The sequence below is a fragment of the Trichophyton rubrum genome (assembly GCF_000151425.1).
Source record: "Trichophyton rubrum CBS 118892 genomic scaffold supercont2.3, whole genome shotgun sequence".
In the NCBI taxonomy this organism is placed as follows: domain Eukaryota; kingdom Fungi; phylum Ascomycota; class Eurotiomycetes; order Onygenales; family Arthrodermataceae; genus Trichophyton; species Trichophyton rubrum.
Genome location: NW_003456426.1, coordinates 1346136 through 1362183, shown reverse-complemented (window position 1 = coordinate 1362183; position 16048 = coordinate 1346136). Strand labels below are relative to the sequence as shown.

Genomic DNA, 16048 nt, shown 5'->3' with positions numbered 1-16048 from the left:
TGGTACAGATCTGAGAGGGCAGAGAAGAAGCCCATGGCAGAGCCCTGGCGGTAAGCAATGACGAGCCTCTTCTCGCGGCTGCCTTCGATCTCGAACATCTTGATGACGGGGCCGGAGCGAGCAACGGCATTGATGAGGAGTTCCTGGTAGATCGCCTTGGTGTTTTCGGTAGCCTTCTGCAGGAAGAGCTTGTCACCGACGATCTCAATGTTGGTCTCCTCGGGGTCGGGGTTGGGGTTGGCGAATTGACACTTGTAGACAAAGTAGCAACGCAGCTGCTGCTCGCTGTTGTCTGGCAGTGGGCTGGACGAGCGGAAGGTCTCGACACGGAAGCTGTCGGTAGCCGTGGCTCCGTTGATGTACTTTTCGTCGATACGCTGCTCGTAGCGGGGGCCGTCGGTGGTAGTAACGCCGGGCCTGCTGGTGTCGATGTAGACGGCGTGGTCCTCGGCCTCCTTGTCAAGTCTGATCTCTAGCCGCTTGTCGTCACGGGCGTAGGCAGCCACTTTGGCAGCATAAAGAGAGAGGATGTGGCTGGCAATAACCTCGACGGTCTCGGTCTGGAAGTACATATCGTCGATTCCGAGCAGGTTATAGAACCAATTTGTCTCGGAGGCGACGAATTCGTATGGAATGAAGCCATTGTTCTCCAATTGCTCGGACACTATATAAATCGGGTTTCATCAATTAGTCCTCGTGAGCCACGTAATGCAATTGCATTCAATCGTGCAGCTTTTATCATCACGTACCAGCAACCATCTGTGCCTCCTTGCCTTCGAACTTGGCTGCCACATAGCCGGGGCCTTGCTCGGCCAGGACACGGTGAGTGCCTCCCGGGATACCGAGATGGGTGGGCTGGGGGGACGGCTGGCGGCCTGGAGTGCGCACAACGCTGTCCAGCTGCTTGTTCAGGGGACGCTGGAAGCCCGTTGGCGTGCCAGCGCCCGAATCAGCTGCCGGCTTGGGGTGGGAGGGCAGCCCGCCGTTCTGAGGGGAGTCCGACATGGTTGCGGGTTCGGTTTTCTAGGAGCTTCGTAAAAAACAAAACGGTCTGTCTGGGTTCTATATATCGTCAAAAAGGGTCTATTGCAGCTATAGGAGCAGCGAGAGGAGAGGCTGTGTAGAGCACGCAGCCATGGGACAGCTGCAGGAGTGAGGATGAGCAGGCGAAGTCGTGACGTTGACGTCGAGATAGAGTCGGGGAGGAGGAGGAGGAGGAGGAGGGGCAGAAGGAGAAAAAAAGGGCAGCAGCAGCAGGCGGTAGAGCTCGCCTTAATAAGCAGTTTCGCGTGGGGCGGCTAGCGGAGGCAACAGCGAAGCGCCGGCGGCGGAAAGACGGAAAGCGTCGGGAAAAGCGCAGAGCACCTGACCTAAGCCATGGTGACTAAGCAGTCATGTGTCGTGAAAAAATTAGCGCCCCGTGACTTTTTCTGGCTTAGCTAAGCATCTAGACTTTGGGCCTCGTTGCTTTTTGCGACGTCGCGGCATCAAAAAAGCGAACGCAGCAGCGAACGCAGTGACAGCGACAGCGCATGCAACGGGAGAGACTGCGAGACGGCGGAGGTGAAAGACGCTGCGTTGCTCTCAAACTCGCCTTGTCGTGGTAATTCTCCGACTGGCCAGGCAGCGGGCTCGCCTCCAGGCCCGATGACACTGTAATCACGGCTACCTTGGAGCAAGGCATGGATATTGCTACTACTCCCTACCACTACGGAGAACTGCTACTACGGAGTAATGCTACTACTAGACAGCTGCGGAGACGGTGAGCCCACGAAACAAGCAGGATCCTTCGCAGCTGACTGCAAAAGGCGACTCTAGACCTCCTCGCTTCGACGGCGGCGGGCGTGCTGGTTTGGTTTGGCCGTCGTCTTCTTCGTCAGCCGGGAACTCGCCTGGCAGTCAGTCCTGCTGATCTGTTTCACCAGGGGCTCACCGTTCGAAAGTGTATAGCCCAAACCGTCCTCAACAAAGAGCGCCTGACAGGCCTCTCGGGCGATCCAGGCAGTCAATGACTTACCGATCAGAGACAACGAGGCCGCAGCGCAGGCTGGCCAGCTTACGGATGACGACCTGTTCCAGGCCTTGCCTTGTTTGTTCACCTCCTTTTTCCTTTCTGTTGGTTGGCCGTTGAACCATTCGTTTGTCTGGACGGGACGGGCATATAATCAAGAGCTCCCAACATCATTTCTCCTGTCACACCGTCAACGCCTTTCTTTCTTCATTATTTCTCCTGATTGATGCACCCCAGGGCAGTCCTTCTTTATTCATCAACTCCGCAAGTAGATCATTCCGGGGTAGCTCATTTATTTCGACTATTGAAAATCCAGGGCCGGCTCGATGCCTTCGACAATTAATAGTACAGATTCAAAGAAAGCGCTTTGGTCTTCTCTTCTTTTCCACAGAAACAATATTATTTAGTCGCCATGATTCTCAACAAGAAGATTTACCTTTACACCTTATTTGCCGTCAAATCGTACCTTGATCGCCCAGCTTGAAGCCTGGCCCGCGGAAGTTAAGCGTACATACGCATATGCAGCCCGCATCACCAGTCGGTCTTTTTGCTTCCTTCTTCCATGTCCGGGTACATGCACGATAGACTACACAGGGCGTATCCTACCCATCCTCTCCCCTCCATCACGCAATTGCTGCTCTGTGACAAATCCCAGCTGCGCTCCTGCTTCCATCTTCCTGTCGAGCATGAAGACAGAAGAAGCAGACAAACAGACGGACAGGAAGGCTGCCTTCCTGCCCAAACCACTCCTTTTCCCTAACCGCCCCTTTTTCTCCCGTTCCCCCGTCAAAACTCCATCTCCTTTCCACCCCCTGATGATGTAACCAGCGCCTCTTCATAACAAAAGGGTGAAAACTGGGGAAACCCCAGCAACCGGTTGGCACAGCCGTCCATTTATCGTCTTCTTTTCTTTTCTAGTCCTGTCTTGTCCTTTTCTCCCTTCTCCTTCGCCCCCCTCCTCCCCATCCCTGACACCACGTTCGGACCGGTCGACAGGCTGACAGGCTGACGGGCTGACGGGAGCTGGGTTTGGTAGCCAACCGGATACTGCGCAAACCAATCCAGCCACTCCAACCAGCTTCCATTTACAACTGCACTGCTACTACGCTCTGCATCCATCCACTCAATCCATACACACACACTCACTCCGGCAGACCTCGCAGCGCAAGACAATTTAAAATCCCTCGTATCATCTTCAACCCTCAGCCAGTCATGGGAAAGGCGTGCTGGCGGGACCAGCCGGACTTGGTCACATCCTCCGTTTGAATCGTAGTTTTTATTATTCACTCTTATTACTTTTGGATTTCCCAGCGCCCTTGAGGTCCTTGTCTGCTTGTCTGCTGCCCTGGTCTAGTCAAAGCACATCTGAGAGCGAGCAACCATGGCTAGCTGCTTGGATGGCAAACTCCATTATACCTTGTTGACTCGCTAGTTCACCAAGTATCCGACTCTAGAAAAGTCCATGGACGGAGCAGCCTGCCGTGTTTCATCTTTTTCCTTTTTTGTCTCTCTTCTCTTTCGCTCTCTTGGTTTTTTTTTTTTTATTTTTTATTTTCATTAACTAACTACTTGATGGATGCCTTACCAAGGTTACTCCTGCGAGGAAACGAGAAAAGCGCTTCTTGCGACGGACCTTGATCGTTGGTTCGTCTGCCTCTTCCGTCCCCCTTTTTTGATTGTTGCAATTATTACCTTGCAGCTTCTATTTTTTTTTTTTTTTCCAGGCCTTATTTCTTTCTTTCAGTTTCGGTATTTAAAGGCTTTGTCTCTTCCGCTTCCCTGGGAATTTCTTCTTTTCTCCTTCCCTTTCTTTTCCCCAGACTTTTCGTTCTCCGCAATTTTTTGGACGTTGAACCAGGACTCAAAAGGCACAGTTGTATAGCCTTACTTAGCCAGTCAGCTATTAAAACAAGCAATACCAGACTGCTATCAGCCCAATCTATTAATCAATATATTCGTCAGCTCGTTGATCGTCCAGAACCTTCATTTGCAAGACGTATCATTTCTATCAACCAATTTCAACGGGCAGGATCCCTTCCATCTACCAAATATCTTCGGCCAATACCACAATCATCACCAAAAAAGAACATACACATCGGCAATGGCTTCAACCATGACCCAGTCCCCTCATTCCTCGCTGCCTCATACCATGCATCCTTTCCCGAGCACTGGTGCCGACTCAACCAGCCCATCCACAAAACAGCTCTCGGTTTCAACACTCAGCCTCGACATCCAGCGAGCCATGCAATCGTCCTCCAGCCAGCCAAAGTACATCTCTTCCGGCAATAATGACTTCGAGCACCCACCTCCACCTCCTCCATCGCCAGTCGGCTTTCCCTCCGGCTCGACCAGCTGGAGGTAGACTCTATCTATCCGGCCACTTAACCCGGACAAAACAATACTCCTGTCCTGATGTCCTAGCCCGGATACACGGTCAACGAGCCAACTTCCAAAATCTTCAGCTGCTTTTCGTCCTTTTCTTTTCGCAACTATAATCTTAATTTGCATTCGGGTCGGGATAGAACGGAGTTGTTTTCATAGATGGCTTCCAGCTTCTTTTCTTCTTTTCTCTTTTTCTTTTCTCTTCTTGATATCCCTGCCCAACGAGCTGGTTTCTTCAGGTATTTCCCATACTGTTTTCTCAGCGAGATTTTGTTTCCTATATTGATTTTGCTTCTTCAACCCAGTACTCAGCCACACAACAGTGGTCTGCTTGCTTCTTTTCTTCCTTGTTTATTTGCCGGATCATATGTCCTCCTGACTGGAAATATTGTATACGCGACGCTGATGAGAGATTTTTTTTTTTTTTTCTGTATCAATCATCCTCGAATAACCGTCTTTTTTCAAGTTCCAAAATGGACTCGTAGTTGGCAACAGAAATCAACGCCTAACGTAGTCAGGCGGTCCTGAGACTGCTTGGGGAATATTTCTCTCAACCCAACAAGGCCTCCTCAGGAGCCTGCAGGTTCGCTAGCCGTAGGCGTTGTAGATCCCGCCTGCACCCCAGACCCACGACTACCCTGGTTGGAAACCTGGCCGCTGCCGCTCCGCTCGGCATACATCTGCTGCAATGCACGCATTGCATCCCCATCACCCTCCAGGGCCAACTTATTCAACCTCTCAGCCTCCGCGACAGCCGCTTCAACCCTATTCCACCCTGCAATTTTCTCTTCCTGAATTTGGCTCTTTTTTAACGGAAACACAGTCCTGACAGCATCGGTTTCGCCCCTGGAATGTTTCGCCTTCGCCAGCCGCGTCAGGAATCGTGCCTGGTTGCTCATTGCAATCCTGGATGCATCGCCCAAGTCCTCCCCAAACACGCTTTGGCTCTGACCGCCCGAGCTGGATATTAGATTGGCCTTTTGGCCCACAATCCTCACTCGGTTGGCGCACAAGAGCTCGCTGCTGTCCTCTTCATTTCTCCAGAGCGGAGGAGTTGAGCTTGGCTGTCTCTCGGATGAGCGAGTGAACATCAACTCCGTCCCAATCATGTCGGCCCAGGAACAGCTGAAAATCTGGTTACCATATGAAATTATCGGATTAGGGGAGTGAAGGTCCATTATCTGGATTCGGCTTTGCGACTCTTGCTCTTGGTCGTTGTGATCTTGCCCTCCATCACCGTCAAGCGAAGGTGTCATGGAAGGGTCAATTGGAGAGTGGGTTGGAGTCGAAGTAGATGATCGCTTTCTCGGGGGTCGTATGGGCCCGTTAACTGAGGATAGCTCGAGGTTGATATAAGCTGTCTATGTAGCTCTGGTTAGCACCCAGTGTATTGTAAGCCGCGACCTCACATACCTCTGTTTCAATTGGATCATACTCATATTCGTAATCTGTATCATCGCCATCTACGTCCATAGCAATAGCCTCGGACCGATCCATGGCTGTGAATAACAGCACTCTTCCTGTCTGATATCTTTGAATCTTCACCTTGACACCCTTAACAATGAAGGATGTCAAAAAGTCGCTTGTTGAGCCGCAGCCGACTTTTTTCGACGCCAAATTACGTCATCAATGCGACTTTCCAATTTCCAAATATCAAATCTAAATGAACACACTCGAATACTGTGACTGCTCAAGGTGTTGGTTCAGCTCCATGGACGTATCCCAAATACATTGATCGACCTACTCTATTGCGATACTCTATCCTATTGAGCAACTATGTTTCCTAACCAAAAGTCAACTTTCCAAATCATGGTTTGTTCTCCACTCAGATGCCTGTCAAACAACAGAGGGCCATCTGCAATTCTGCTGCTCCATATGTATCGAGGCTTGGAGATTTGATATAAGCTGTGCAGAGCGAAAACGAACCAACAATTACCAGTGCTAATCTCCAAGTGAAACCGATCAAATATGTAATTTCAGATATACAGTCATCACTTATACAAAGCCAATGGGAACTCCATTGCCTTAAACAAATCACACCACAAAGAATGTAAAGATCCATAGAGTATAAAACAAGAAAAAATCAAGAAGCGATGAAAAATCCAATGAGCGAAGGAGGAAGGGACCTCGGTGAAGAAATGACAGGACGCAGATGCAAGCTAGACAAAAGAAAGACAAAGTGACATGCATGAACTTTATGTACTCAGAACGAAGAACTGGGTTATTTGCTAAGGAGCGAGAGGGATAGGTGGCGAGAAAGTGAGAAAGTGAGTCAAGAGTAAGGAAACAGGAATCGATGGGAAGACTTGGTTAAGGGACGGGCGGCGCCTAGACTATGTATGCAAGATGAGAAATTTTTGCCCCAGAGAGAAAGCAATATGCAGAGATGCATGAGGAAAAAAGGGAAACCTTTAGGGAAATGTATATAATATGACGCCTTAATGCAGCAAAGACCGATTCTGTTGGTGAGGATTGTTCGTAAAGGATATATCGCTGCCGGCACTCCTTGGCCTCTCGGGGCTTCCGCCTCGATGCTGGACTAGTCGGTCTGTGCTCTCGCTGTAGCCGTGTCTTGGCTTGGATGGCGGTGAGTCGTGGTAAGGCTCGTAGCGGGAGATATGGTTCAGCTTGCCAATTTCTTCGTCGTGCATGTACCCGTGGGATTTGGGCTTGAGTAGAATTGAACCTCGAGGATCGAGTGGAGTTAAATTGTCTAGATCTCTATCGAAGTTTTCTGTGAAAATTCAAGTTAGCCGTGCGTAACGGTAATGGTAGAAGGGAAGTATAGGAGCATGCCTACGTTTCTCCTTGTGACGCTCCTCGTGCGGGTTTTTGCCAAACAGTGCCATTATACCGTTGATCAAGATAAGTATGCCCAGAATGGCCGCAAGACTAGTCTGGACGGCAAGGAGAGCAACGCCAGTCACGGTCTTTGTTGTCTTCGATATACCAAACTCGTCAACAAAGACGATAATGCATCCAACAGACAGTACTCGGACAACCTGAATGGAGATATTGATCCATCGACCAGACTTGGTTTCGAAAGGACGAGTCCATAATAGAAGAATAAGCATGAGGCCTTCAACAATAAACTGACCAGCAGATTGAACGAGACCATGCCCATCTCCGCCAGCAATCACACAGCCACGGACAAAGAGGTACACGATAACAGGGACGAAAATCCACCAGTAATCCTTCTTATAATGGTCGTAAAAGAGACTGTACTTGCGCCAAGCTTCCTTGTCCTCAAACAGAGCTGAAGCAGTTCCCTCAGTCTTCTTGAGGCGTCGGGCAAGGGACCAGATACGGAAGGTGAAGTATCCAAGAACGCCTGTGAAGAGCGTCAGGGTGACTGCAGCAAGAGTTTTTGCGGCCCACGAGTCACCACGAGTGAACTGAAAAATGCAGTAGAGGGTCCAAATTCCGTAAAGCAGAAGAATCAAGTTGGTGATGGTCCTGGCAAGGAAACCCCAGTAATGTTGTCGGAAGTTTGACAAACGCTCTGGGAACGTGGAGTAGAGAGCCCAGATTTCCAATATGACCTTCCCAAGTAATATGCCTGCGGCAATGACAGCAATGACAATGGCAAAGACAAGTAAAACAGTCATGAAAGTATTGGCTGCTGGAATAGAGAGTTCTTCGACGCCCTTTTTGATGCCGCTAAGTCGGTTGTTGACTTCCTCCTGTATATCACGGCCCAGGAGCTGGACATGGCGGGATGTGAGATCAAGCGAGCGCTTCTTAGCAGTGCTATTTGTGGCATTACTTTGTACTTTCAGACTCCGAAGATAGCTGACGCTGTTTTCCGTGAGGTTTCCGCCAGTCGCATTTCGGAAGTTATCGATGGATACCTGTAGGCTTGTCCAGGGAAAAAGACCCAGGCTGAAGCTAAAGTTTTTGGTAAAGCTCCGATAAACGGGAGGATAGTCCACACTACACAATCCATTCAGTGCAATAGCCTGAAAAAAACCCATAACTTGAATGAAAGATGGACTTGCACCAGGTGCTCCAGGGTGAGCGGTAGCGCCTACAGCACCAACGCCAGAGACGACCAGGGCCGCGCCAGAAATGCCAGCGGCAGCGTATGATACCATCGGGGTGTTTAGGGAGTGTCCATTCCCAACAGTTGACTGGATGCAGGAGAGCTCATTTTTGCCATCTTTTTCATCCAGCTTCAGTGTAGCTTCGGCGTCTAAATCTGGCACCATGAAGGCAATATTCGGTATTTTGGATCCAAACTCTTCTGAAATCGTTTGCTCACCTTGGGCGGTGAAACGGCCGGCAGGTACTAAAGTAACCGTCAGTATTCCTGACTGCTGTTTCCCTTATTGAGTTGAGAGTAGTATATACATACCAGGGCAAAGTTGGTCTATAAACGTGTCTGAGGAACATGGATCAAGATTCTGCGTGAAAGTCTGTCCATATGCAAGGATAGTAATGGTGGCAGTGACATTTTGTGTTTTGACGTTCATCCCAACGAAATTGTAGGTGACTCTCCTGGTTGCGCGGTTAAGGACGAAATCCAGCTCCCGGATCTCGATATCACTTTTCGGAAGGCAAGATTTAAACCCATTGTTCTTGAGCACATCTCCAGCAAGCGTAAGCCCAGCGTTTAGAGACAGGAAAGCCCACGCAACGATGGTAAGGGACATGAACTTCATTTTGCCGAAGGACGAGTCGAAGTTGTAGGGGCGTCCGAAAGGGGTAGTGACCGGGCCTGACAGGCCACTTTCGTTAAAAGGAGACTGTAACCGGGCGATGGACGAGATATGCGTATGTGAAATTCGAAACGGATAATAAAAGACAGTCGAGAAGAGTACTGAAATGCAAGAGAACGACGGAAATGCGTTTGCTAAAAGACAGTAGGACTAGCAGGGTCAACCCGCATAGTACGATGCAAAAGACGGTCAAAAAGGAACAATGCTGATTCTATCCTTGCACGCGGAGAACATGAGGAGATAAAGGAAAATGATAGAAGAAAGGGAAGGCGGCAAGACGAAAGACGTTCAGCATTGACGTCCCTCAGGGGCTAAGCGATTGGCCGACTCCCATAACCGTGCAAGAAACGAAGGATAAAAAAAACGGGCGGTTGGGATATCGAAAAAAAACGCTGCCCAGATAAGGCCGATAAACGCAAGGACGACACAAGCGAAGGTTAAGGACAGACGGAGATAAACAAGAGACGGACTGTTTGCTGTCGTAAGAAAAAGTATATGGTATGGTGATATTGTTTCAAAAGTGCCCTTTGCAGAGGCCCTTGGGGGAGGAGATGAGCAGCCGCCGATGATTGGAGACGACGCACCTGGATGGCAATATGTCGTTTCTCCGGACCATAAGATTTAGCGGGCCAATGCAAGGGTGTAGCCACTCGTAGGCCGCCGTTGCTCCCCTTTCGCTTGCAAACCAAGACATTCACGGCGTAATTATGGAGCTAAGGGGAACACTTTTTGCGCTGGCCTTCAGTCATGCATCCGCCACGTATCCACCAAGGCACAAGCACATCGCTGCTAGTGGTATGGAGCGTGGCTCATCTGTCACTCATTGATTGTGGTCCGCAGCTGTTTCAATCCAACGTGGCATATATTCAGCCATGCATTCCGTAAAGGGTTGTGTGAACAGAAGGGCTGCAAGCAAAGGAAAAGAAGTCGAACTGCAGAACTTTCGAGCAGGATAGTGGGCCAGGGACGGTTCAAATTAAAGAATTAAGGATTAAGAAATTAAGAAACGTCAAGTAAACCCCTAGGCAATTGGCGGGTCTGATCCACCGTAGGGCAGGCGGGAAGCTAGACTATAAGCCACAGCCACGGCCAAGACGGTTCTGGCCTGGACTCTTTCCTGGTTGAACTGTTGAAGGCAGAACGAGTCGGCTGGCGTTTTTTCGAGTCGTTTGTTCGCTTCAAAAAGGAGCTCTTTCTGGCCGGAGTATGCCTTCGTGGAATACCAAAAATAACTCCAACAGCCTTTAATTAAGGGTGTAGAGTCGCCCTCTGCCGCCTGTCCCGCATGGCTGAGGTCTTGAAAAGTTGACGTGTAGAAAATAGCATCTCCAGTTATCTCCAGGAGTTTATGAATTCGAGGACCAGAATGGGGCATGGGGACTCCATTTTTAATCAACTCTGGAATACTCCGTACATACATTTATTCGGGGCATCTTGGGCACTCCGTATGGAGCAGGGTTGTAGTACATGTTGCTGGCTTCGTTGATAGAGTGGCTACTCCTCCCCTCGTCTCTTCCATGCCACCTCGTTTTGTCCGGGGAGCAATATATTTCGGAGAACGCAAGCCAGCAAGCTACTTCTGAGCCTTGTTCTGCTGCTCTCGCATGGCTGCTCTGGCACTACGACTTCCACCGAGTTTCGGTCCACGTGGTGCATCTGTCTTAGAAGTTTTGGTGTTCCTGGTACGGGCTCCGCGTCTTCTCGAGTGGATGGCGTCTAGGAAATCTCTACGGAACTGATCTGCTATTCGATCATCTGCAGCCTGATCGTCCTCATCTGGGTGGCTCTGGGGCTCTTCATAGACATCGACTTATCAACCCAGTAATGTTAGCATAAAATCTCTAGCTAGTGTGCAGGATGGGCAAAGGCGAACGCCGCCCTGGAAAAAAGGAAGTAAAACCAAGATGACAAAACTTACGTTTACTTTCGCGCAAGACTTCTTCTACGAGCCGATCTCGCATTATATCTTCGCTATTACGCCTTCTCCTACCACTGCGAGTTGGTTTGCCTTTGTTCACTGTTTCCTCGTCTTCGGGAGCCGCGGAATCACCCTTGGCAAGGTTCCTGGTCGCAGCCTCTGTCCTTGCTATGTTCTGGAGCTTCGAGTCTGGTCCGAGGTCTATCTCGTGTAGTTTGCCTAGAGTTGCAGGCTGTCTTTGTGGAAGCTGCAGGTTGGCAGCAGAAGTATGTTCCGCCGCCTGCCGCGACTGGTTCTGGCCATCTGCAGGATTGGTAGGATCACTGTTTTCCGACGGTAACGTCCCATGGCGACGTTTAGCCATCTCAGCTTCTATAAACGCCATCCTTATCACGTTAGTTGTTGCGCTTGTAATGTGCTGACAAGACGGATGGAAGAAAACATGGGCGAAAGGTCTGCGTACATATGCTTGTCAACGTCGACTTTCTGGCCTGAGTGTCCAACAAATCGATCTGATATACCACTTAACCGGCCTTCGGCCGTGGTCTCGGCAGCTGGCACGAGAGCATCACTCCGCGACGAACGAGACGTCGAGAACTCGATGCCGCCTTTCCTGGTCTTGTTCTTGCGAAGTCGCAATATATCAGCGACTCCCATCTCGTCTGTTTCCACGCCATCTGGAGCCGGTGATGCCGGTGTATCAGGCGCAGTCGGTGTTGATGCCTTCGCTTCCACTTCGTCTTCGGGTCTCGTATCGTCAGCTCGTCGGCGCATGAACTTCCGTCGCTTCGCAGGATTAAATAGGGGTGCATCGACGTCCATGGTGAGCATCAGCAGGGAAGTATCTCCTCGTCTTGGGGTGTTTCTGTTGAGCTGAAGTTGATGAACTGAAGTCGATTTGATTTCTTTTCGCCTTCGCAGTAAGTTTCTAGATTATGTAATATATAATTACATAATCTAGAACTTTCGTTGCATTAGTTTGGGAACACATAAAAGATTAAAAGCAACGACGACAACAACAAGAAGGTGTTAAAGACGCGGCGGATGGATGGGCGTTGATAGAAAGTGAAGGAGATGAAAATGCATGGTGAGTATAGAAGTCAAGATATGTACAAATTGTTAATTAATAACAAAAACTGCAGCAGCCACCCTTTTTTTTTTTTAAAAAAAAAAGCATCAGCAATATATACGCCTGCCCCAAATCCAATGCAGAAGAAGATTGATCAGCTCAAGGCCACCTTAGCACCATATTTGCTAGAACAAGTGACGGTAAGCAGCTCGGTCCATGGATGCGGGTCTCTTGACTCGATGTTCTTGAAGGTCTGCATGATTCTGATAGTAGCATAGGAAGCTTCGGTAAGAGCAAATTGTTCTAAGACATAGCCATTAGTATACGAGCGGAGAAATAGTAGGGAAATAGAAAAGAGACATACGGCCAAGGCAGATTCTGGGACCACCGTTGAACGGCAGATAGCCCCAGCCAGGGCGGATGGTCTCCCATCGCTCAGGCTTGAATTCAAGAGCGTCCGGGCCGTAGATGTCGGTACGACGGTGCATGGAGAATGCACTATAAATGACCGAGGTTCCCTTGGGTACGAAGACGGGAGACTGGCCGTCTGGGCCACCGCCGCGAGGGAGAACGGTGTCCCGGATGGCACTGCGAGAGTTGCCTGGCACAACGGGGTATAGACGGAGAACTATATCATTTGTTAGCTGATTTAATGGCTGGGGGAGGGAGAGAAGAACGCACTCTCATTCAAGGTAAAGCGGAGATACTTCATGTTCTTGATCTCTTCGAAAGAGGGAGCGCGGCCGTCGAGCGTCTGAACCTCGGCCTGGAGTTTCTCCCAGACATCCTGGCGTTTCGATAGGGTGTTCCATAGCACGCTGAGCAGACTGGCAGTGGTATCACGGCCGGCAAGCAGGATGTTCATAAGTTCCGACCTCAGCACCAGCGGATCCTGTGTCTCCTTGACCAGCTCGTCCAAAAAGACATATCGGCCAGACTCATCAGGAACATCTCCAAGCTTCTCCCGCGAGTTGTACCGTTCGATTCCTTTCCTAACATAATGGTCTGCAAAGGTATGTACATCCTTGACCCCCTGCCTGTACTTCTTGTTCCCCCAGATGGACGGCAGCCCAAACCTGAAGCGTTTTCCAATGTAGCCGGTGCAGTAGTCGAACGACTGGCCGAAGATGTCGCCTTTAGGCGCAGTGCTGCGGTGGCCGGACAGAGTGCTGGCAGACTCTCCGAAGAGGAACTCGGTGGCAGAGTCAAGCGTCATGCCAAAGAAGAGGCTCTGCAGGTCGACAGTCGAGCCGTCAGTAGGGATCAGCTCTATAAGCTCGCGGACATGACGCTCGAACATGTTTAGGTCTGCAATCTGCGAGCGCGAGAAGTTGGGTCGCAGCATCGCCCTGGAGTGTTCCCAGTCGCTGCCATCATTGGTGAAGACTCCGTTGCCGAAGAGCTCACGGAAGCCGGCCTTGCGACGTGGCGGTAGCTGGTAGTCGTTGAACTTTATGGCCAGCACGGTCTTGACGTTCTCCGGTTCACAAGTCGTTATTACTGCAACTGTTAGAACTTGGGCGCTCTCGTCTATAGCTAAGGGCTAAGGGGAGGGGGGCGAATATGACACCTACTGGGGAGGCCGGTGAGCTTGCTGGTAAAAGTGTTGCCGTATTTCAGGTACCGGTTCCGGACGTCCTCGAGGAATGTGTCATGTTTGTTGCTCTTGATGGCCTCGAAAACAAGCCCCAGGCCGAAGATGGGATCGAAATCGGGATATGCTGGCGCCGCCTTGCAGCCATGCTCCTTTGCAGCACGACGGCGGGCGAGCGCAGTGTGGACGTACAGGGCGAACCTGTAGAGGACGAAGCTACCGAGCAACAGCCAGCCGAGCGGGAGAGCAAGCATCTCGATCACCCGAATATATATATTATTTGTTAATATAAAGCGGGACGCACACTGGAAAAGACGAAGATATAATAATTTATTCTATGTGAAAGGGGACAGCGGATATCGATGAAGATCTCGGAAGGTCAAGACAAGAAAAACCAGGCCCAGACGAGCGAGCGGGCGCTGCGGTATATAGAGACAGGCCAGACAGGCCAGACAGGCCAGACAGACAGAACAGCTAGCTCATCCCCGCTGATTCCCCAAAGTTCAACAGGGCCACGGCATTCCTCTATTTCTTCTTTACTTTGCACTCCACAAAAGTCTCTCGGCTGTCGGTTGGACTTCACATGGAACACGATAGGCTGGAAAGAAAATAGCTTGAAGACACGGAGCAACAAGCAGGCCGTCTCGTCCCGCGGTGTCGCTCGGCCTGGCACAACTCGCTGCACGGCCAGGCATAACTCGCTGATCGACCTGCCAATCTGTCCGGCATGTCCGTCTCTTTAACTAGCATCCTCGATTCGCTGGGCAAGGCTGGTACAAGACAGCCACGTCCGCCAGTTGGCATGGCCATACGGAGTGGAGGAAGAACGCAGATACAAGCTGTGCGATGCCAGGCCGGCTCCGACACCGATACCGACACCGACATCGTCACCAAGAGGACGATGTCATGGACATCTTTGTCCGAGGTCGATGGATTTATGCTATGGAGCCAACTCCTTCCTGGCAGTGCTTTAAAGACTCGCAATGAGGCGCACTGGATCCTACGTACCTGACCGTGTAGGAGCGATCTACACCCGCTTTCAGGCTTAATGGGAAAGGGACGTCGTCAGAGCTCTCTATTCTTTCTGGTTTCCCGCACGGATGAATGTCCATTTCCAGCGGTCACCGCTCTCGGCTTTGGCCGTTATGATATGGGCCAGGAAGCATGCAGTAGTTATGCGGAGCGACCGGCCCAGTTAACAGATACAGATACATCTCCATATATATGCGTCCGATGACAGATTGTACATATCCAGGGTGTAGGGTCAATCAAAGAGAACCTGTGTCTACGCCTGAGGGCATACCTGATAACCGGGAACAACCCGGTAATCATCCTTTCCATTAACTAGTTACCTATCCGTCAGGCGAAAAAGAAAAAGGGTTGGGAGTTTATCGATGTTTTGCTTTGCTGGCGACGGTTTGTCTCGCACTGCTCAGGTCTAAGACACAGGGCTACAAGGCCCCATATCCCACCGCCAGAAAAGGGGTTACTGTCGTTTCTTGGGTTGAGAGGAAGTAATATAAATTTGAAGACTGAGACTGCTCAGGGGGAGCAAAGGGAGGAATCAACTATGGTTATATCGTCATTCCGGGATGCAGCAAGATATTGGCAAGTTTTCATTGGTCCGTGGTAACTCCGAGTAACGTGACATGGATATATGGGATCCACCGCAAGTTGGCCCCTTTTTGTATTCCTGGTGACGCCCTTGAAGCGACGGAATTCAATCATGCCTATGCAGACGAGCAAAATATATGACTGAGATGTAAGTGTTGATAGTAATAAAGTAAGGAGTTTGAATTCCTGATTGGCCAGAGAGCTGATCTCTGCCGCGCGCCTATTTCACGTGAGCGCCAGTTAGCTTTGGAAAGTGGACACGCGACTCTTAGCCGCGAGCCGAGGTAAACAAAGATATCAACATCGGAGTTATGGATGACAATAATAATGATAATAATGGATGATATTGCGTTTTTTAGTTCGCATACCGTGCCCTGCATCTGGGCACTTGTAATGCGTTACTTACTAGACAGTTAACAGTTATATGAACATGGATAAACGGTAGTATGAATTTAAAAAAAAGACCCTGCCCGCCAAGAATGGAAGTAAGAGTGAGAAAAAGGGAAGCCAAACGCCGCCTGCTGAAAGACTAGAAGACTAGAGAAGACTGAACTCCGCGCCAAGAAGAGCAAAGGATGGTATGTATGTATGTAGGTATGTATGTGGTCATCAAGGAGTGTATTGGTCGTGATAGATAGATAGATAGATAGATAGATGGAGAGATGGCTTACGACGGGAGAGCAACGGCCACTGCTACGGCGGCGCCAAAGATACCGCTCTCCGGCGCGGGGTCAAGGGATAT

The 16048-nt window shown here is 50.1% G+C and overlaps 9 protein-coding genes across 9 annotated transcripts in view; 1 reads left to right on the top strand and 8 right to left on the bottom strand.

The window, feature by feature from the left end:
- The window catches only part of TERG_11969 (uncharacterized protein), a 6360-nt gene extending 5148 nt beyond the window's left edge, over positions 1-1212 (bottom strand). The window contains exons 1-2 of the mRNA XM_047751001.1: positions 750-1212; positions 7-664 (exon numbers count right to left, since the gene is read on the bottom strand). Of these exons, the coding sequence (XP_047605883.1) occupies positions 7-664; positions 750-1005 (914 nt within the window). The 5' untranslated portion in view covers positions 1006-1212. The remainder of the gene's footprint in view (positions 1-6; positions 665-749) is intronic.
- Positions 1213-1843: 631 nt separating this feature from the next.
- TERG_11968 (uncharacterized protein) lies at positions 1844-4820 on the bottom strand. Its single transcript, XM_047751000.1, has one exon. The coding sequence runs from the start codon at positions 4517-4519 to the stop codon at positions 4154-4156; it is 366 nt and encodes a 121-aa protein (XP_047605882.1). The 5' UTR covers positions 4520-4820; the 3' UTR covers positions 1844-4153.
- A 142-nt stretch (positions 4821-4962) lies between these two features.
- TERG_03235 (uncharacterized protein) lies at positions 4963-5890 on the bottom strand (the record flags this gene model as incomplete). Its single annotated transcript, XM_003236137.1, has 2 exons — positions 4963-5754; positions 5807-5890. The coding sequence occupies 2 exons, from the start codon at positions 5888-5890 to the stop codon at positions 4963-4965; spliced, it is 876 nt and encodes a 291-aa protein (XP_003236185.1).
- Positions 5891-6831: 941 nt separating this feature from the next.
- On the bottom strand, positions 6832-9054 carry TERG_03234 (uncharacterized protein; the record flags this gene model as incomplete). Its single annotated transcript, XM_003236136.1, has 3 exons — positions 6832-7127; positions 7194-8681; positions 8748-9054. 3 exons carry the CDS (start codon positions 9052-9054, stop codon positions 6832-6834), a joined length of 2091 nt encoding a protein of 696 aa, XP_003236184.1.
- A 1630-nt stretch (positions 9055-10684) lies between these two features.
- On the bottom strand, positions 10685-11414 carry TERG_11967 (uncharacterized protein; the record flags this gene model as incomplete). Its single annotated transcript, XM_003236135.2, has 2 exons — positions 10685-10920; positions 11030-11414. The coding sequence occupies 2 exons, from the start codon at positions 11412-11414 to the stop codon at positions 10685-10687; spliced, it is 621 nt and encodes a 206-aa protein (XP_003236183.2).
- A 5-nt stretch (positions 11415-11419) lies between these two features.
- Positions 11420-11851, bottom strand: TERG_11966 (uncharacterized protein; the record flags this gene model as incomplete). Its single annotated transcript, XM_047750999.1, has 1 exon — positions 11420-11851. One exon carries the CDS (start codon positions 11849-11851, stop codon positions 11420-11422), a length of 432 nt encoding a protein of 143 aa, XP_047605881.1.
- A 401-nt stretch (positions 11852-12252) lies between these two features.
- On the bottom strand, positions 12253-13946 carry TERG_03231 (uncharacterized protein; the record flags this gene model as incomplete). The annotated part of the gene is made up of 4 exons (XM_003236134.1): positions 12253-12401; positions 12463-12726; positions 12780-13598; positions 13673-13946. The coding sequence occupies 4 exons, from the start codon at positions 13944-13946 to the stop codon at positions 12253-12255; spliced, it is 1506 nt and encodes a 501-aa protein (XP_003236182.1).
- A 473-nt stretch (positions 13947-14419) lies between these two features.
- TERG_03230 (uncharacterized protein) lies at positions 14420-14704 on the top strand (the record flags this gene model as incomplete). The annotated part of the gene is made up of 1 exon (XM_003236133.2): positions 14420-14704. The coding sequence occupies one exon, from the start codon at positions 14420-14422 to the stop codon at positions 14702-14704; it is 285 nt and encodes a 94-aa protein (XP_003236181.2).
- Positions 14705-15412: 708 nt separating this feature from the next.
- TERG_03229 (uncharacterized protein) overlaps positions 15413-16048 on the bottom strand; it is a gene marked incomplete at its 3' end in the record, with an annotated part of 2560 nt that continues 1924 nt past the window's right edge. Inside the window, exon 2 of the mRNA XM_047748047.1 lies at positions 15413-15526. Within this exon, the coding sequence (XP_047604021.1) occupies positions 15413-15526 (114 nt within the window). The remainder of the gene's footprint in view (positions 15527-16048) is intronic.